The 22,277-nt window shown below is 32.6% G+C and overlaps 1 protein-coding gene across 4 annotated transcripts in view; it reads right to left on the bottom strand.

The window, feature by feature from the left end:
* USP25 (ubiquitin specific peptidase 25) overlaps positions 1–22,277 on the bottom strand; it is a 146,262-nt gene that overhangs the window by 9,837 nt on the left and 114,148 nt on the right. For 3 of the 4 annotated variants that reach the window (XM_012539505.3, XM_049709728.1, XM_049709729.1), the window contains 4 exons: positions 18,276–18,389; positions 15,993–16,088; positions 5,334–5,512; positions 3,445–3,523 (listed from right to left, as the gene is read on the bottom strand). In XM_012539505.3, coding sequence (XP_012394959.2) covers positions 3,445–3,523; positions 5,334–5,512; positions 15,993–16,088; positions 18,276–18,389 — 468 coding nt within the window. The remainder of the gene's footprint in view (positions 1–3,444; positions 3,524–5,333; positions 5,513–15,992; positions 16,089–18,275; positions 18,390–22,277) is intronic. The other variant, XM_004264459.4, reaches the window with a different exon arrangement.

Genomic DNA, 22,277 nt, shown 5'->3' with positions numbered 1-22,277 from the left:
TAGGACTAACCTAAAGGAGATAGTGATGATAGAAGTGTGAAAGCTTTTATATACATATTGTTATAAGTAAATGAAAATAAGAAACATACAGGCCAGTTATTGACCAGCTACATTCTACTTGAATATGAATCATTTTAATTTTTAATTTTAAAAGGCATAATTTCCACACTATAAGTAGACCTTAATAACAAATAAAGGTAAAATTGTCTTGCAAGCATAAAGTTAACTTTTCTGGGGGAAGTATTCAAATTGCCACTCTATTGTCATTAGAATCACCTTAGAAGTTGTTAAGTAGGTAAACTTTTTCTTTAAAGGGTTAGACAATAAATGTTTCAGGCTTTGCAGGCCATGCAGTCTCTGTTGCAGTTACTCATCTCTGCGGTTGTAGTGTGAAAGTGCTGATACGCAATACCTAAACAAATGGCTTGTGTTCCAATAAAACTTTACTTAAAAAAGCAGGTGGTGAGCTGGATTTGGTCTGTGGGCAAGGTCTGCTGATGTGTGACTTAGAGCAAGACAAAGATATGTGGGATATACAGAATCCAAAAACATGTCATGTAAATACCTATAAGACTTAGTGGCTCTGCAGTTAGAAAAAATATGAGAAGTTTTCATAATAAAAATATGCTGAAGCCAATCTGATGAAGCATGCTTGTAGAGAGACTGTAGAATCAAATCACAAATAAAAAATCAAGTCCCGGGGCTCTCCTGGTGGCACAGTGGTTGAGGGTCCGCCTGCCGATGCAGGGGACGCGGGTTCGTGCCCCGGTCCGGGAGGATAACTCATGCCGCGGAGTGGCTGGGCCCCTGGGCCGTGGCCGCCGGGCCTGCGCGTCCGGAGCCTGTGCTCCGCGGCGGGAGGGGCCGCAGCGGTGAGAGGTCCGCATACCGCAAAGAAAAAAAAAAAAAAAAAATCAAGTCCCATGTTACTTGAATCTTGGAGACAAGGGTAGAGTTAGCAACCAATTTGCCTGCCATCTCTGGCATGTATTGTGTGTCCATTTATTTGTGGCTGTGTTCCTAGATTTTCTATTCTGCTTTATTGCTCGAATTTACCTATTCTTATGCTAATATTATTATAAAGCATAAAGGTTAAGATAATTTGTATTGATTTCAAGTAAAAAAGCCTTCCTAACTCGTTCTTCTTCAAGAATGTCAGGACTAGAGTGAGATCTTTGCATTTCCATAAAAATTTTGAATCAGCTTATTAAAGCTCCATAAAACAACTTGCTAGAAGTCTGACAGAAACTGCACAGTATCAATAAACCATTTTGGGGAAAACTGACATCTTTATAATACAAAGCTTCCCAAACACGATACGATACATATATCCATTTGTTTAGGTCTTCTTTATAACGTCTCCTAAAGTCATGCACAATTTTTGCTAAATTTGCTTCTAGGTACTCCACAGTTTGGGTACTACTAAAAATACTGTTATTCTTTAGAATTTCTATCTGATTATTTGTTACTGGTATAAAGGAATAAAACTGATATTTGACATAAGACTTGTATGTTACAGAGCTCTCTTATTATCTTTATTTATCTCCAATAAATTTATCTGTAGATTTTGTATTTTCTAGGTATAAAATCTGCAAATAATGAAAACTTTGTTTCTTCTTTTGCAATCTCTTACTTTTTGCTTTATTTTTTGTTGCCTTACTGTCCTTGAATTACCAGTACAATGCTGAATAGAAGTGGTAATGGCATACATGCCTGTCTTTTTCTTGATCACAAAAGGAAAGCTTTCAATGTTCAGATTTCTTTATATTTGTTTTTCAAGACACTCTTTAGTAGATTAAAGTAGCTACCTTGTTTCTCCAAAGAAGATATACAGATTGCCAAGAAACACATGAAAGGATGTTTAACATCACTAATCCTTAGAGAAATGCAAATTAAAACTACAATGAGATATCACCTCACACCAGTCAGAACGGCCATCATCAAAAAATCTACAAACAATAAATGCTGGAGAGGGTGTGGAGAAAAGGGAACCCTCTTGCACTGCTGGTGGGAATGTAAATTGATACAGTCACTATGGAGAACAGTATGGAGGTTCCTTAAAAAACTAAAAATAGTACTATCATATGACCCAGCAATCCCACTACTGGGCATATACCCTGAGAAAACCGTAATTCAAAAAGAGTCATGTACCACAATGGTCATTGCAGCTCTATTTACAATAGCCAGGACATGGAAGCAACTTAAGTATCCATCGACAGATGAATGGATAAAGAAGATGTGGCACATATATACCATGGAATATTACTCAGCCATAAAAGAAACGAAACTGTTATTCGTAGTGAGGTGGATGGACCTAGAATCTGTCATACAGAGTGAAGTAAGTCAGAAAGAGAAAAACAAATACCGTATGCTAACACACATATATGGAATCTAAAAAAAAAAGGTTCTGAAGAACCTAGGGGCAGGACAGGAATAAAGATGCAGACGTAGAGAATGGACTTGAGGACATGGGGAGGGGGAAGGGTAAGCTGGGACGAAGTGAGAGAGTGGCATGGACATATATACACTACCAAATGTAAAACAGATAGCTAGTGGGAAGCAGCCGCATAGCACAGGGAGATCAGCTTGGTGCTTTGTGTCCACCTAGTGGGGTGGGATAGGGAGGGTGGGAGGGAGACACAAGAGGAAGGAGATATGGGGATATATGTATACATATAGCTGATTCACTTTGTGAATAGCAGAAACTAACACAACATTGTAAAGCAATTATACTCCAATAAAAATATTAAAAAAATACAACACAAAACAAAAAATAAGTGGAGAAAAATAAACGACGATTATATTATAAAAAAAATAACTGTTTTCTGTATCCTTCCTTGTATCTGTTAATGTAGTGAATTACACTAATTGTTTAAGGGAATATAAAGTAATTAAGTTTGTAAATGAGAGCAGTCATTAATCAAAGGCACTCATGAAAGCAAGTTAAAATTTACCAAATTTATAAGTTTTTGAAAAGACAATGTATAAAGTTAAATTTAAAAGCTTGAAAAACTACTAGGTGTTTGAATTGGTAACTTAAAAAAATATTAGTTTTAAAGCCAAACTTAACACAAAGAGAATATTTTGCACAAAAATTACCACAGGCATGATACGACTACTCATGTGTGTGCTCGAGATCTCTCACACAACACTGTCCAATAATGACAAATATATATGGCATACAATGATTAAAACGAATTTCTAACTTCCCCCCAAAATATCTGATGAAGCAAAGAAAAAATATAGCATGGCTTCACTGTAGTACAGTATTTAAGAACATAGGTTCTGTTAACAAAGTTGTGACGTGAAGCTATGAGAACTTTAGGCAAGTTACTTCAACACTCTATGTCAAATTTTCTCACGTGCTTAGCTGTACTGAAATGAAAGATTACTGAATTAAACAATTCCTCAATCTACAGTTCAACCTCTCAAAAGGCACATTACCTCATACTCCTCCAAGTTTACTTCTTCAGGTTTTATCATTTCAATTTTGGCTTGAGCAACTTTCATTATGTTGTGACACCTTCAAATAAAAGAAATGTATTTCTAAATCAAAAGCAAACTCCATAAAGACTGAAAAGCATGTGTTATACAAAACTAGACTACCCAACACATATGAAAATGAAATCCACTATCACTGAGTAATATTTTTTTGAGGAAACAACTTTGAAATACTTAAGTGAAAAATGTGTTTTTTGGACAATACCAGATAGTTACAAAATATATAAAGAAGACAGAAGCAATAATTCTAATTCAAATTTACCATGTTATATTTATTGATACATATGGCTTTTAAATTATATTCTATTAATAAAGATGGAATATGTAAAAAAAATTTAAAAATTTATAATGTATTATTAAGTAAGCTCCAGAGACATGAAATCTTATTTTCCTCCAAATGGTATTATTCATAAATAGTAAAAAGGAATCCAAAATGTGCCTATCATTTCAGGTAGGAATGAAAACATTTCAATAGATTTTATGATCAGAACCATTGCTAAAGAAATCTGCCCAAAATATATTTCGTTATCACACACATTTTACTCTGGATTTCAAGCACAAGAGAAATCAGATTTCTTAAAACAAACTATTTTTAGTTGCCAGGGCAAATAACTGCAAAAGACTGAAAAATCAACGTGAGTACTCCATAAGTATCTTCCCCAAATTCAATAGCATATACTCATTGGAACATAGTATACTGACAGTCCAGATAATGAGGGTTATAGCTTCTGAGCTTTTCACAGTTATATGTAACAAAATAAGTGATGCCAACCTTACTACTAATAAAAATATTAATAGCCAATACTCACTGAGCATTTACTGTCTACCAGATAATGCTCAAAACCATTCACCTGTATTATTTCACTTAATCCTAAATTTCACAGCAGACACATGGTGAGGCAGAAATTAAACCTGGATGCTTTGTTTTCCCTCATACTCTTCTCTACTCACATATTTTTAATTCACTATTTTTGAGACATTCATGAAAGGATAATCATTTACTTCAGAATTTAAATGTGTTTACAATGAACTCCAAGATAGTATAAATGTTTCTGTATTCTAAAATAACTTTTCAGTACTTTGGATCTTTACCTAAGGCCTAAATTGTTTTAAATAGTATTCATTCTAATTAGATTAAATTTAAATTTTTAACATTAGTAAATAGTTTTATAGGAGTTTCTAAGAGAAAACAGTTTTTGGTAAACCAAAATTAATTTAAACATTCTAAGCCTTCTCTTTATGTCAGGAGATGTTTAATTACTTTATTTGTACATATAATTACTTTTCTCCAGTGGTTCTCACACAAGGGTGATTTTGCTCCCTCAGGGGATATCTGGCAGTATTTGGAGACCGTATGGGTTGTCACCAGTTGGAGAGTACTACTGGCATTTAGTGGGTAGAGGCCAGGAACATTACTAAATATCCTACAAATTACAGGACAGCCCCCTCAAAAACAAAAAATTATTTGGCCCCAAATATCCATAGTGGAGAGGTTGAGAAATTCAAATCTTAAGTCCCCAAAGGGCAGTGATAATTATATTATACTCTTCTGTGTATCTTTACATTGCCTAGCTCAGTACCTTAGTTCACAATTAAAATGTACTAAAGCGATCTAAATTATTTTTAGTTCAAACTTTTAAAGGTCATGATTATAAATCTCAAATAAATTACAAAGCAATTGTTCACATTAAGTGAAGTCAAATTTTGTACTGCATTTATTGAAATATGTCTGTGTATGTGTAAAATAAACATTCAAAAATTGCACTGGGAACTATAAAAAAGACAAGGACAATTTGAGCATACGAATAAGATATTAAACATTTTCAAATTACCTTTCATCAAAACTCAAATTTCTATCTCCAAATTGTTCTAGCAATGTTTTCTCAATGATTTTCTTTGGAGCCTGATTCTGGATAAAGTAGACTACTACATGATGTAATCGATAGTCTGTTTCTGGTGGGGTATCTTCTTGGGCCAATTTAACCAACCTTGAATATTCCAACTTAATTGCCTAGAAAATACAAGACAATGTCAATCTTGGTTAATTATAATAATTAAAATCTTTCAATATTATAACTTAATTATCCTTACAGTGAAATATGCTTTTTTCCTTTTAAAATATTAGAAATAAGGAGGTAGTACATCTAAGAATATTGTCCCATGTTCCATAGTTTAAATACATCTAAGCTTACCATGTGAGTAACTTCGTAAAACTTACCAGAGCCTGGTCAAAGTCTATTCAGAGGCATAAGACAGAGATACTAGGTATATCACCTAACCTACGCTCAGTTTGATGTACCCCTCTAATGTTTCAAATTCTAGGGCTGAACTGCAGTTCCCTAGAATACCCATATCTGAAAGAAAATGGCTGGCTCTTAAATGCATAACATCACCACAATTAACTTCAATTGCAGAGCTGACAAATAAGGGATGAAAAGTTTTTTATTTACCATAAAATAAATTTTTCATTGTTTCAAAAATATTTGAATTTTATCAGTGTAATGATAATTAATGCATAATATCACTATTACTACCTTGATACGTGAGCTTACTTTTTCTTTACAAACACCTTAGAATTCATATTATAATGGGAAACAATAAATACTAATGCATGTTCCCACACATAAGCAAATGATTTGAAAAATATCTGCTCATAAAGAAATATGTGTACAGTTATATATAAAATACTACTATAAATAAGAAGCCCATATAGTTAAACATAACACTTTAAAAATATTCATTTATATTAGACACATCTAAATTCTAACTCTGCTAACCATAAAACATTTGGGGCTATATGCAAAATATATTTTACAAAAAGTCCATTCTACTGGAAAGGGTTTTTCTCTTTTCTTTTAAATGCATGCCTTTCTTAAGCAATTCTTGGCCATCCAGAAACTACCACCTATTGGGCTGTATTTTATAGAATTGAGAAAATATAACTGAAAAACAGTAAATGAAATATTCTAGTTATATATTCTTAGGGGAGCTAATAAGTCCTTTCTATTGATATATAGCTTAGCATTATAAATAGAGTAAGATAATTACTCTATGGCTAAAATAAATTATTCCAATTTTATTTTCAATATACATGTCATTCTAAAGTGTTACTGCTGTGGTTAAAAACAGCCATGAAAATTAACTATATTTAGTCATGTAAGACTATCATGGCTCACTTTACTGCATGTTTTGCTTATAAACTCTTTAATCTTCCCAATTTGAGATTAAAAATTTTTCCAATTTGAAACAAAGGCACATGATCATTTAATAACTGAACTATACGGAATTTGAGAATAAGTGTAAAAGAAAAACAATAAATAACTGTTCTTCCTTATTATGGCCCTTAGACAATGATTGCCATAGGCTATTAGAAGGTTTTTGGATATTTAAATATTTCAGATGTCATCCTTTTGGCCGAAATTAGTATGACCAGAATAAAATAAATTTGTCTCTTAAATAATATTATAGGTTTAGACATAAGGAATTACAACACTAAATGATTATCCATTCCCCCCCCGCCACCTTCAAAACACAGGTTGTGATTTTTTTTATAAATAGTAAATAGATTTCTATTAGAGCTAGAATATACATCGCCTTTAACTCTACGATTATGTTTATCTCTTGATTTTTCTCTATTTAAGATTCTCCCAATTTTAATGAGTAAATGCCAAAATTATAATCTATAGGTGTTTTATTAAACCAGTAGAGGTAGAAAGGTACTTCTAAATATCTAGGAGCAATTTTTCAACCACAAAATACCACATGTTATCAGCATAAATTAATTTATCAACTATTTTTTTTTTTAATGAACTTCCTTCACAAGAAGTTTTCTGACTTCTACAGTATACTGCAACCATACATATTCCTTCAGATTTTCAACAAGGTGTTCCACACTGGTATATTTAGGAGAGCTGTACACAATCTACCGTTAACATTTAACATGGTCCTACTAATCAGGCTCAGTGTTAACCTATTTAGCTTTATTTCCTGTTACTCTTCTACCCAGATCAGGTTCGACTCCCCACAAATGCACACGTCTTTGCTCCTTAAGTTCTCTACATGCATGATGTCCTTGATCATTCCCCATCTAGCCACACATGACTCATTCAATGAGACTAAAGTCTCTCTCTTTTGAAATCTTCTTCCAAACGATTTCTACTTAGACTTTTTTCTACTTTTCTAAATCATACAATAAAACATATTCTAAATTTATAACTTATTACAGACTATTTTGATGTAAGTATATGTATACACTAGAAAATGTCAAAAATACAAACATACAGTATACTCTGGAGGCAGTAAGATCTAAGGGAAAATCAGCTGGAGTAAAATTCAGAAAGCTAGGTATATCATTTTATTTTTAAAATTGTTTATTTTAAAAACTGATAGTGTACTATGAGATGAAGAAAAACTACTTCAAATTCCAGAGGGTCAGAATCATATAGGTTATATTCTTTGAGCACAATGTAATATAAATAGGAATTAAAAATAAAGATAATTCCCAAACTAAACACTTAGGAATTTTAAAATACTGTTCTAAATTATTCTTGGACCAAAGGAATCAAAATTATATTAATACTGGGAATATGAGATCTCAAAACCTAAAGGACACAGCCAGATTGGTAAAGGAAAATTCCAGCTTAAGCAATACAGAATAGCATTTACTTCAAGAAGCTAGAAAAAGAAAATAAACCAAAATAAAGTAGAAGAAATAAAATAATGTGGCAATTAGATAAAGACCACCAAAGGCTTTTTCCTTCCAAAAAGCTGAATGGAAGACCAAAAAATGGAGAAATCAACACCAGAAATAAGGAAGGTGATAATACCAAAAATACAGGAAAAAGTTTTAAAATCTATAAAATAATAATACATAACTTTATACCAATAAACTATAACATCTTCATTAAACAGATGATCATCTAGGAAACTCTAAGTTATCAGAATTACTTTCAGAGGCAGAAAAACTGAAGAGATGCAGAAAAAATATAGATAACTGAAAAGGCTGCCTAAGATCTATGCCCAATAAAGAAATTAGGCCCATTCTGTTTCAGAGCTGTGCTGTCATGTCAGATCTTCAAAGACAAGATGATTCCTGTATCTAAACTGCTCTGAACCTGAAAAAGGGGAAAGCCTCCTTAATGATTATATAAAACTAGTATAATCTGATATCAAAATTTGACAAATATTTTTTAAAAAAAGGAAGTATAGATCAATTTTGTCAGTAAACATAGATGCCAAGACCCACATCTTAGGGGAGCTTGTGTACCTAAAAACTACCTTGTGTACATAAAGAATATATAGGAACAGATAGTGTTTACAATGATTAAAAAAAAAGACAAACGCTAAGATCCTTACTTTGCAAGGATTAAGGAGAAATCTGTTCAGCATCTCAAATAGATGCATTAAAAAATTATCTAAATTCCAATACCAGCCAGTTTAAAAGACAAGTCTTAACTGTAAATTTAAGAAAGTGCTTTTAAATTTATGAGAGGATCTGTAAAAAACCAATACTACACATTCTATTTAATAATAAAACACTAGAAACATTCACATTACACTCAGGAACTAAACAAAGGAGTTTACTACCATTATTTTGTTATTTATATTCTGAAAAGGCTGGTCAACATAATAAAACCAGAAATAAGAAATAAGTATAATGGAAATTATCCCAATAATGAGATAGTTATTGGGAGGCAGTTTACTGAAATAATCAAAAGAATCAACCAAAAAATTATTAGAAAATACAAAGGGTTCAATAAAATAATTGGATACAATATAAATACATAAAAGTAATTAGTTTTTCCACTACCTACCCTACCAATAATTTGGTATTAAAAGTGAGGAAGTAAAGTATTATGAAGTAAAATTATGAAGTAAAATTATAAAACCTTACTTAAGGACATAAGAGAGGACCAAAAAACTGAAGATTCATATCATGTTCCTTTCTGAGAAGACTAAAAATACTGAAAAATATAATTATCCACCTCACTGTAACTTAATATAATGCAAGTACAATCAAATTCTGAAAGGATTTAAGGAGACAAGTTGCAGTTGGTTAAAAATTATCAAAAAAGAAAAAATGAAACTTGCCAAACTTTCCATTTATAAAAGAAAAAAAATTAAGAGGTGTTTCTACTACAAAATATATTACAAATAAATGGTCCATAATGTAAATAAGTGTAATGTTCAAAAACAGAAAAATGATCAATGGAACAGAGAGACCCAAAGAGATCCATTTATAAATGGGATTTAATATACAATACAGTATTTTAAGTCAGTGTGCAAAGAATGCATTAGTCAAAGTGTTATTAGTCATGATACGTTTGGACCTTTTGGATATTTCTCTATTTGGAGAAAACTGAAATCTCATATCTGGGAATCAAACAATAAAAATCATTAAAGTAACAATTAAAGATTTGCATAATTTTAGAAGTGATCATATAGTCTCAAATCCATTAAGGAAATATTGCTATATTTTATAAGATTAAAAACATTATGTACAGTTAAGACACCAAAAACAAATTTAAAGATAAATGACAAACCACAAAATACAATTTTCAAATTATAGATGAATCAAAATTCTTAGCAGAGCAGATGCTCATTTAAGTTAAAAAAAAGAAAAAAACAAAAAAAGTGTGCAAAAAATGGACAGGCAGTTAACATAAGAAATACCAACTGCCAAAAAATTTACAGAAAGATACTTAGCCTAACTAAAGATCAAAGATACATAAAATAATGGGATTACCCTTTTTATATCATTTTGTCAGCTAAGCATCAATGACAGTACATTGGAAATTCTACTACGCTATGTTCACATGAGTTTTCAAATGATATATGTACAAGAATGTTCACAAAAATACTGGAAATGACCTAAACCAGCAACAAAAATGGTAATGATGAATTTAATAAAAGTTACAATTTGTGAGTGTTCTTTATGTGACACTGACACTTTATGTGATAGACACTGTCCAATGATGTCTACATGGATTATCTCATTTAATTCTCAAGATAACTTCTCATTTATAAATAAAAAACAATGGCCATGATAATGTCAGTAAATTGCCTAAGATCACACAATTATAAGTGATAAAGCTAGAATTTAAACCCAGGCATCTGAACATAGAGCCTTTGCTAGTAACAGCTCGCCTGGGACAGAACTTTCTAACCTAGGCCATGAATAAGCTGTAAGAATTCTGAGATACTAATCCCATCAGCCTTTATGGTGGCCAGATCCATCACTAGATCCATCCATGTTTGTCATAACAAGGAAAAAACTGGAATGCCCTGCTCTAAAAAAATGTTTAAATAAATTTTCATAAGCTCAACAGGAAATAAAATGTACTTATGAAAAACAATAAATCTACAAATCATGACATGAATAAGCATCCACCACATTACATGAAAAAAAAAAACTAGAAAAAGAAAAGATAGAGCATACTTCTATTTTTATTTAAATTATAATGTATGGATGAGTACTGAATATCAGTCTCATTTATCTACCTAAGAGCATATACAAGAAATAACCAATAGAAGCTAACTGTGGAGTGAAAATTAAAAAGTGAGAGAGAAATGTTTTCATTCTATGTTTTGGTATATGTATATTTTATTAGTTTAAACATCGCTTTCTCTAAGAAGCCCTCTAGATAGCAGCTCTGTTTTTCCATTATAAGGTCTCTTTCCACAAACTGCTCCTTTAACATACTAATTATGACTCTAATTAGTGTTTGCTTCCCCCTAGAAAATAAGCTTCATTAAGGCAGGAACTCAGTCCATCATTTCCCCAGCTATATTCATTGGATTTAGTACAGTACCTCGATATAAGCAGGTAATACCTTTTGAATATGCCCATCAACAGAATGGAAAAAAAATAGTGTAGTCATACAACAGAATACCATAAGAGAATGAACAAATTCTAACTATATCCAATAATATATATGAAGCTCCAAACATGTTTCTCAGTAAAAGCAGCCAGACACAAAAGTACCTATAGTAAAAGATTCTAGGTATATAAAGTTCAACAAGAAAACTTACATTGTTAGAAGTTCAGATAACATCTACTTTTGGATAGGGGGAAAGTGTAGTTCATAGAAAGAAGAAACAAAGGTAATTTCTGGAATACTATAATGTTCTATTTCTTGGCCTGGTTGATAGTTACATGAATATGTGCACTCTGTGATAATTCACAGAGCTGTAAACTCAAGAACTGTGTTCTTTTCAGCATGTTTTACATCTTAATAAAAATATTTTTATAACTACTGAATAAACAGAGGGGTAATGATAATAAGCATTTTTAAAGTAAAAAACAAACTAATAAAGTTATGTCAACTGGGAACAATTGTTATGAAGCAATGAAATAACCAGTAAGGAAAAAAAGTTTCATAATATAGAAGTGTTACTGCTTCATTAAAATCCTAAGGGCACTTTAATAGGTACAGACAAAAAAAAAAAAAAAAGTACAAAAAAGAAATTTTAATGTCTTTGAAAGTAAATGAAAAAAGTTATACTAATCCCATGATTATAATTATGATGTGACCCTCCCACTCCCACCCCTGTACATATACATACAGGCAACTAGTACTTTGAGAATATTATTCCTTTTTTTCCTTCTGGCTTTTATTTTTTGCTCATCACAGTAGCCTTGTACTGACTTTCCCTGGAGTTTGTTTTTGCATGACAGAAACTTCTGCCTTTAAGCCACTATGATTTGGGGACTTTCTGTTAACAGTGAAAACTAATCTTAATAAATAGAGTCACAACTTGGGAAAAGGACTTAGGTAAATGTCTTTTCTCATTTGTTTTTCCAGATCTGCCTGCCTATTAACTCTTTAATATTCTGTGTACAGGGGCAGACTCCCATGTGGGAGGGCCTGTGGTTGAAATAGGAACTGTGACTGACTGGGTTGGTAACCCTTCCTAATTTAAAAGTTAATTCTTAGCAAATCCACTTACCCAGCTAGATGTAAGTTTCATTTCCCAACTTATCTTTTTATCAGTAACAAAGAGAACATTTTCATCACATGGTTTTACTACTAGCAAACATACATAACATTTTAAAAATTGTTCTGATAATAATGCATAAGGAAATCCATATACAGAAGTACTTAAACATGCAGAGTTGAAAAACTTCTCACAGCCAAAAAGCTAATATAAAATAAACCCAACAAAGTTTTTTTGGGTAATGTGACAGGATAGAAGAAAAAAAAAACAAAACTCTTTCCCTCAACTTTTAATAAACTAAGCATTAAAAAGGAAGAAAATTAAAACTATATTATATCCGATTTAGGGAACATAGGAAGATAAAAGGAATCATATGTTAGATTCTGTGCTATGTATATATTTTGTGATTTAAATACTGAACATCGATAATGATTAGAGTCAATTGCCAAGAACATATGGAACAATCAAAAGGTCAACTGCTGTAAAAGGAACCAAAAGTCTGTCAAAAGACCTATAACCAAAAAAGGGGCTAAGCTCATATGGTTTTACGAGTGAGTTCTAGTTTACTCTTATGGAACAGTTAACTCCTATGTAAACTACACTAGAGTTAAAGAAAAACAGGAGAGCTCAAATCCATTTACTAAATGAATTTAGTAAATGAACTTAATAAGCATGACATCAAACCTGAGGAAGACAACCCCCAAATAAAAACTTACAGCAATTTTTTTATTAATATAGAATGCAGAAAGCCCAAATAAAATGCTACTGAGTTAAATGTAAATAGGGTATTTTTAAATTCATGAAATAAAAATTTATTAAGAAAAGTGTTTTAAGAAAATATTCCAGAAAATTTATAATACCTTAGGTTGAAGAAGACTTTTTGTATAGCAGTGAAACTACAGAATCCAGAAAGGAGAAGAAAGACAGTATAGATATCACAGTATTTTTAAAACTTCTTTATGGAAAAAGGTACCATAAACTAAATTCAAACAGAAATGGAAGACTGGGAAAAAATATAGGACGTACATCCACAGAGAGAGTAATATGTACATCTATACCACAGAATACTAAATGCAGGTGGTGTAGATAATGTGGTAGATATATTGTCTTAACTTTAAGAATACCCACAATATATTTCTGAGTGATATAAGTTACAAAATAATATGAAGAGTAAAAGTTAAAAAATTTCTCTATATATGCATGTTTTTAAAAACAAAAGGAAAAAACCAGAAAGGTTATACAAATGTTAGAAGTGGTTACAACAGGGCAGAAGCAGACTGTTGTTATTAGTTTTACTTAAGACACCTCTATATTACTGAATGATTGCATTTGTATACGTTATTTTTGTTATTTATATGACAAATTTTCTCAAATTTTATATTATCAGCTAGAACTTTCCAAATGCTAATCATTTACCTATACAAAAAGTATACATTAATTATAAACTGATAATGTTCACCTACGTATTCCTCAATTACAGATAGATGAAAATATACACAAATATAAACTTCAGAGATTTTGTGCTGCTTCAAAATCAGAGGGTATATTTAAAAAGACAAATATATGAGATATAGAAAATACACAAAGGATAAGATGCAAAGGGCATCCCCAAAGTGATGATGAAAGGAGATCTCAAGACATCAGTTATATACCAGGAATAAAGGAAAATCAATGCAAACTGGAGCAGGTCATAAAGCTCCAGAATAGAATTCCACAAGAAAATAAAGCTGACAAAGAACGAGCAAAAAACTAAGCAAACAAAACAAAACAACCAATTCCAAGGAAAATGAAAGATGAGGGAAAAGAAGTAAAAGTAATAATATGTATGACTTACTTCAACCCTGAGTAGCACACAAGAAATAATAATACAAGCTGAGAATTCTGAATTAATCAAATGACAAGATTCTTATACACATATTGCGTGTGTGTGTGTATGTTGATGGAGGGATGAAAACTGTATGTGCTGGTGCGTGTATATGGGGCAGGAGAATAAAGAGGGCTCATCATTCACGTCCCATGGTAGGGAATTCAACAGGAAATGTGTAAACTAAGAATCACAAAATCACAAGCACTCTACATAAAGATATAGAATTAATGCCAAAAGGATTTGATGAAATAACTGAAAGCTGTTACCAGAGCTGGGGGTGGAAGGGATATGATGTGACTACTGTTGTTTGTAGTATGTATAATTAGTTGGCTCTTTAAAATATATGCAGGTATTAATTTAATAAAAGTTAAGTTTCCAGTTCAACTGGAAAATAGATAAAGATACCCAACTTGACAAAGATGACAATGGTACTATCAAGGACAGATAACTCTTCCATAAGAAACAGAAGAAAACTTTTGAACACACATATTTAGTGTTTTCTAAGAAAAGAAATGTAGACTGCCTGGGAATAAGGATTAATTTTTAAACATAAAAGTTGTTTTTCTTTTCTTTCTTTCTTTTTTTTTGATAAGAGTAGTTTTCAACCTCTCTCATGGGATCTTAACAGAGTGAACAATTCATCTTGGGACCAGCCTGCCAGAACTTCAACAGTTTAGCACCTAAGTCCTATATCCCAGGAAACCCTTCAGTCCCAGGCATACCAGGATGATTGGTCACTCTAATTCTAACCAGTTCAAAAGTGTTTATTGATATAAGGCTACTAGTCACAAGGCCTTTGTTTATACTACATACCAAAAGAAACACTGAAAATAAGCAGTTTCTTAAAGACTGCAGTGAATGGTGGTATAGAACATTAAGGGAAAATTTTAGATTTTAAATGTCAAGAAAGGGAACATGTAGCTTTGTTGAAGTGAACTATACCTCAATAAAGCTGTTTTTTTTTTTTTTAAATAAGAAACACTAAAAGGCGCCTGGGGGGGGGGTAAAGTAATGAATTGGCTTTGGTTAACCTAAAGAAAGTGACAAACCAAACACAGTGTTTTCATCTTTCAAATATATAAGAACAAATAATAATGTAATCAAAACATTAGATCTGGTATTAGAGGGAATAAAGATTTAGTCATGGAATAATGCATCAGCTTGATGGTCTCAAGTCTTGAAATGACAAGGATATTAAAATTAATTATGGAGAAAACAAGAAATATAAGATAATAAATGAATGAATCATTTTAGAAACAACTAAATGAAGAAATCAATTTAGTATGAAATGATAATAAAAGTAAAGAAAAATATTATAATTTTGACTAACAATATTACCAGAGGAGAAAATAAACTATTACCAGAAGTATTTACTCAGTTCCTATTTTTGCCCATCAATACCCTTTATTTGCTTCAAATACAATAAATTTCTGCTAACAAATCAGAGGTGTACTATTAGGATAACTCAGGTAAATTGCTTTGTTTTTGTTTAATTATCTGACTTTAAAAAGAATAATCAGTCTTAGATTCATGCATAAAAGAAACCCCTAGAACATTATGTGGCCATGATTAGCCATGGATAGGAAGAGAGAAGGTATACAGGAAAACAAATTTAATTCAAGGAAATAAAACGTTTTAAGAAGTTTATTTAAAAAATAAATAAATAAAATGAAAATGTTCATTGTACCTTAAAGAACCCTGCTTCAGGGCCACACCTGTCATATACATTCCGGGATTTACCTATCGCCATGATAATACCTTGCATGTTCGGTGTCATCATGATCTGCCACAAGGGATTTAAAGTAAGAACTTTTGAATGGTTATCATAAAAAAAAAAATCAAAAAACCAAAATAATTCCTTTACATGCAAGTTAAAAGTCCTTTGTTTTTACATGCATGTTAAAAGTCCTTTGTTTTTCACTATTTATAAATCAAACGTTGCACTTTTTTGTAGCAAATGTGATCTGATATGCATATAAGTATCTCGAAATCTTCCATACAGGGCCACAGTTAGCTGACATCGTGCCTCTGTGCGAAGTGCAAAAAGGCATACTGTCTGAACTGAAGAATTTTTTTAAAAGGCACCCCCTTCTTGACAGACAATTTAGAAAAATGTGCTGCTCTCTAAGAGAACCATTTAGAAAAAGCAACACTTTTTTTATTAAAAAAGATGCCTCTTCTTTAAGGCTCGGGGAACTCAGCATTAGCTCAATTCCAACTCCACTTCTGCCGGTTGGCCCGGCACCCCTGCCTGCACAACCATACAGTCTAAATATCTAAGCAGCAGCCCTGTACCCATATGACTTCTTTTTAAAAGTTACAAGGCACATGCACTGTTAAACTACCACTCCAACGAATTAAAAAAAAACATATACACAAAACACAAAAAAAACTCTGCCAAGAGCATAAGCACTTGCACAAAAGGTAGTGTTAAATGATTAATCACAATTCTACTTTTTTAAATGCCAGAAGGCTCACCCTAAAACAAGCACTAAGATGCTTGATCAACAAATTAACATTTTTACTAAAAACATGCCAGTTTCCATAATCTGCAAGCACCAACATGGTAACAGTTAAACAGAAAAACGTACTGCTATTAAGTACTAAATATTTCTTTGTCTTCATAATAGTTTATTATGTACTATGCCATTTTGTATAATGGACTTGGGCAACTGTGGACTTTCGTATCTGCTGGGGACAGGGAGGGTACTGCAACCAATCCACCGCGGATACCAAGGGATGACTGTATTCTTAAATGTTTGTATTTTAAAATATCTGCAAAGTGAAACAACTCAAGACGCTATGAAGCTATCATATTAGAGCAATAAAGAGACTGCATCCATTACCTCTGATTCACTGAACCTATTACCCATAGTATTTATTTTGGAGTACACACTGACAGTTGCAATATACCTAACATTAACTGCTTCAGAAAATCCTTCTGGCCAGTTCCTGACTCACAAACCTTCTTCTTATTCTCTTTACGGCCCATGCTTTCTTACAGTAGCACAGTAATAGTAATGTCTTTATGACACTTCTGATTTTGCTGATTAACTCATATAAGAGTTTAATCATAACCTTGAAGTAAGTCTGAAAAAAACATTACTTGGAAAAAACTATTCAATATACATTCAATTCTCATCCATGCCAGTAAAAACTAACAAATGATAGAATCCAGGGTCTGTCTTTTCTGTTGTTACTATTCAGAAACAGCTTTACTGGCCCCCTCTCAAATACAGAAAAGATCAAAACTGAACAGTGTAAAGAAAAACGTGGTAAAGGGGAAAACATATCTGATGGGATCAGGACAACAGCAATTTTCATCTGGATTCCCAAGAACCATATCATGGGAAACAAAAATGCCTCCATACTGTTAGAAAACTAAGTAGATGAGAATTAACAGTGGGGCAGTAAGAAGAGATAAGATGGAGGTGCCCAGTGTATACAACACTGGTAGGCATTCGACTATGTTGATGAATCATTCAATTCAGTCACACAGAGGGTGCAGAAGCAAAAAAAACAAAACAGTTATCTATACACTAATCTGTATCTAATCTATATCTAATCAGATTGTAGGATCTTCTGGTAGGAAATAGTGGCAAAGTATTATAATCCATAATTCAAGGAAAGTAGGAAAGGAAAATATTTTTAAGTGCTCAAAATTTCTGCTATTTAAACAAACCTTATCAAAACCTATCAACCCTAGAGTAAACAAATCCTATGTCTGCACAAAAGAATTAACTCTAGCAACATAAAATTATTCTTTTGACAAATCCATAAGCTTTCTACTTAAATCTTCATTTGAAATTCGAAGTACTGTCAGCAATTGGTAAGGTAATTTCAGACTGTGGGTGGCAAAGCTGTATGTTATGCAGCAACAGACAATGTAAGGGTGCAGGCATGCCCAAAGTGCTTGCATTAAATAGCAAAAAACAAGTGGAAACAGTGCAGAGGGCTATAATAAAGGTACCTCGTCATCATAACCCCCCTCCTTTGACTCAATCATAAATTTCCCTACATGAGGAATCGCCACCTCTACAACTTGCTGGTTAGAAGGTGGTTGGCTTGTGGTATTTTCAGGTTTCTGAAGAAGAAAATCATTAGTGTGAACATTAGAAAAGAGCACAATGGAAGCACTCAGTTTAAGTGCATAGACTCTTGATCCTTTTAAAAATACCTGCATTTTTTTAGCATGAAATGAAAACATCTAAAACTGAACACTAAAGCAAATGCATTAATCAGGTAATAATACAAGATTTCCAGCTTTCACTTTGCATCTCAAACACTAAATTAAATTTTAATTTTTTTTCCCACAAAGCATCTTCAAATTCTTAAAAATAGTTAATACTGAAGTTGTATTTCCTACTGCTGTCTCTACAGGTGAAAGTTTTATTTACTTTTTTATTTTTTAATATTATTTTTTTTCCTGTATGCGGGCCTCTCACTTTTGTGGCCTCTCCCGTTGTGGAGCACAGGCTCCGGACGCGCAGCTCAGTGGCCATGGCTCACGGGCCCAGCCGCTCCGCGGCATGTGGGATCTTCCCGGACCGGGACATGAACCCGTGTCCCCTGCATTGGCAGGTGGACTCTCAACCACTGCGCCACCAGGGAAGCCCTTATTTACTTTTTTAAATTCTAATAACTCCACAAAGACTTTCTAGAGATCTCCATCAAAATAAGATATGACCTCCTCTGAATCCAGGAGAGTCTGTAAGTTTTCTTTCTTATGATTTTACCTTTCTATCCTTTCTAATAATCGATTGTATAGCTACTTAATATCCACACTCTACTGTGTTTAAACCCACTCGGTCGCAGCCTATGAGACCTAGTACAATATATTTACATCATGAGTGTCCAGTGAATTCTTGTTTTGGGGAAAGCTGCTAGAAAGTGATATCCATTTTTAAAAACTCAGATTCTTCTTCTTTTCTTTGTTAACAAATTCTAAGAATTTCACTAACCCAAACTAATGGAGTGGAAGCCAGTGTGAAATCCAGAAAGTCCACTCAAAGACACTAATATGGGGCTTCCCTGGTGGCGCAGTGGTTGAGAGTCCGCCCGCCGATGCAGGGCACATGGGTTCATGCCCTGGTCTGGGAAGATCCCACATGCCACGGAGCGGCTGGGCCTGTGAGCCATGGCCTCTGAGCCTGCGTGTCTGGAGCCTGTGCTCCTCAACGAGAGGGGCCACAACAGTGAGAGGCCTGCGTACCGCAAAAAAAAAAGACACTAATATGGTTCATTCAAAACACTGTTCAGATTTCACAAGGATCTTACTTTACTGAATGGATTTATAACTAGCATATTCACTATTCATCTACAAACAAATTTCAGAAGTACTTAAGGTGCCTGAAAGCAGCTTGCTTAAGTAATTTCAAATTGCACCATAAAAATTTCCCTAAGCAAAGATGAACTTTACTTTTGACATCAAATAAACAGAAAATTTTAATAAAAACAGAGTGGTTTTACTGCAGTTTAAAATACAGGTAAATTTTAGTGATGTGAAGATTTTCTGAATATTCCGAAGTACATATGCAGAAAAAGTTTAACTGAACAATAAAACAAGAATAATGGCCAAGACCGGCATTGCTTCCTTTAAAAGAAATGTTATTTTTAACCATAACATTTTCAGAAAAGCTTTCCTCGTTCTGTTTGAGTCCTCAATTTTTCAAGAGGAAGCAACCAACCTGCATGGTTGTCATGATCTTGAGAGCTAATATTCAGCTAACCCAAAACCTGACACATTAATTGTTGTTCTATAAATGATAGGTATTACAAATATTATACTATTATGCTTCTTGAAATTGCTTATACCGGAATAATCCTAACGCAATATTACTACTTACAGAGATAAGCTTGGTCTATGACATTTAATTAAGGATTTTTAATCCTTCCAGCATTTGAGAGAGGAAGAATTGTCCTACGTCTCCATTCACAAGAGTGAAATATAAGCAGGTAAACTAAGAAATTTGTCTTAACTTTTGGTGAAAAATTTCTCATAAGCAAACCAACCCAAAACAATACTATATTAAGAAGAAAAAATACAAATTTAAGGCAAGTAGCAACCAGAAAATGTATTCCTTAGAATACTTATCCTTAAAAAATGACATGTTTCCTTTGAAAAATAACTGCACTTAGGAAAAATACATGTTCTATAATCCTTTCCAGTTGCCACAGAAGAGTTTCAACAGCAATAACACTAATTAATTATTTGGGTGAAAGTTGAAAAAGGGAAGAAATTTTGGGCGTATGTAGTTATTTTGTGTCCATCAAGTTTAGATATCCTAAAGTACCATAAAAAATTTTCATATAAAGAATTTTAGGGTTCACTGAAGTACATTTATCTTTTCCTTTTACTGTCAGGTCCCATATGAACACCTTAACAAAGGCTGAACTTGAAAGAGATTAAAGATAAGTTCCTCAGTTAATAAGTTGTAAAAATAATTAGAACACAAAGATTTTTATTAATTGCCTGAATCTATTAAATACATGATTTTTTTAAAAAGTGGTCCCATAAAAGGGTGATTAGAAAGCTATGTATCTTCAACCCCTTTGGCTCCCTTAATATGCTCATACCATTTTAACCTACTAACTTATGGGGAATCTAGTCTAAAGAAATAACCAGAAATATGGAAAAAGTTTCATTTTTAACAGCCTATTTATAATAATGTAAAAGTAGAAATCAATATATAAGGGGGAATGAGTAAGTAAGAATTTAATCACTTAATGGAATACTATTCAACCATTAAATGTTTTTTAGTTTGTAACATGGGGAAACGGTTATGTTCAGTGATTAAAAGAAGAAAAGTTAAGATATAAAATTTTATATACAGTAGTAACTCAGTTACAAAAATAAATCCCAAATCTGTATATAAGAATGAAAGAAAACATACCAACTTATTAAGTGATTAACTTTGGGTAGTGGAAATATGCATGATTCTTTCTTAGAGTCTACTTTTTTGAATTTTTAAATTTTCTAAAATATTTCACTTAAAATGAAAGACATTCTTCTAAAAAGCAAGCTGTCTAAACATCTGGAGAGTATCTCTCTATGGTTTCTGTGATTCTAAGCTTTCCAGGAAATTCTTCTTCTACTAAGGTTGGAACTTTATTGTGTATTTGTGAAATGTTTAGGATTTAAGTAACAGAAGGAAATAAAGAGAGACTTAGGGCCTACACTACATGCTAGGCACTTAAAAAAATGATCTTAATTCATCCGACAATCACCTCCATTCTATATAAAAGAAAACTAAGGTTTAGAAAAATTAAGCAACTTATTCAAGTTTGCATAGCTAGCAAGAAGTAAAATTAATATTCAAAAACCCAGGACTATTTAATCCCCAAATCTGAAGACTCTGAAATTTAGTTTCTAAGGTATACCTTTAAATGAGAAAACCCAGTAGGTGGTTACCATGATCCTAAGCAACTGACCATGAGACCAGGAACCACTGGTCAGACAGTCATGATTAATATATTCTCAGATATGCTGCAGAATTTATACAGACAATGTGGCCAACTATTGGTGCTACTCCAGAAGATATGCCATATAGAAAAATATTTATGCTAGCTATCATATTCCCTCAATGCCATCTTTTTTCAAGTAAAGGTGAAGCAGCAGATTGCTAGCGTATAAGATGATATCCATATGAATAAACTAATCAATCAACATTTAAGTGCTGATTTCTACAAATTTAAATTACACATGATTAGCCGAACTAAAAAAAAAAAAAAAAATCATGATTCTACATTAAGCTAATTAATGCTTCCAGCTTTCTGATACCAGTTAAAAGAATGATACTTATTAACCATAATGTAGGCTCTAACAAATAAAAATCTTAATTAGCAAAAGCCCTGGCAAATTATTTTTTTTATATCAGGCAAAAATGTTTCTCCCTTGTTACCTACTCCTGTGTTTTTTCTCCCTCCCTAGGGTTTCTTCTACCATCCCCCAAGAAGTAGAAATCCCAGATCT

Source organism: Orcinus orca, chromosome 5 (assembly GCF_937001465.1).
Source record: "Orcinus orca chromosome 5, mOrcOrc1.1, whole genome shotgun sequence".
In the NCBI taxonomy this organism is placed as follows: domain Eukaryota; kingdom Metazoa; phylum Chordata; class Mammalia; order Artiodactyla; family Delphinidae; genus Orcinus; species Orcinus orca.
The sequence above is the reverse complement of the archived record's forward strand: the minus strand, read 5'-3'. Positions and strand labels throughout refer to the sequence as shown.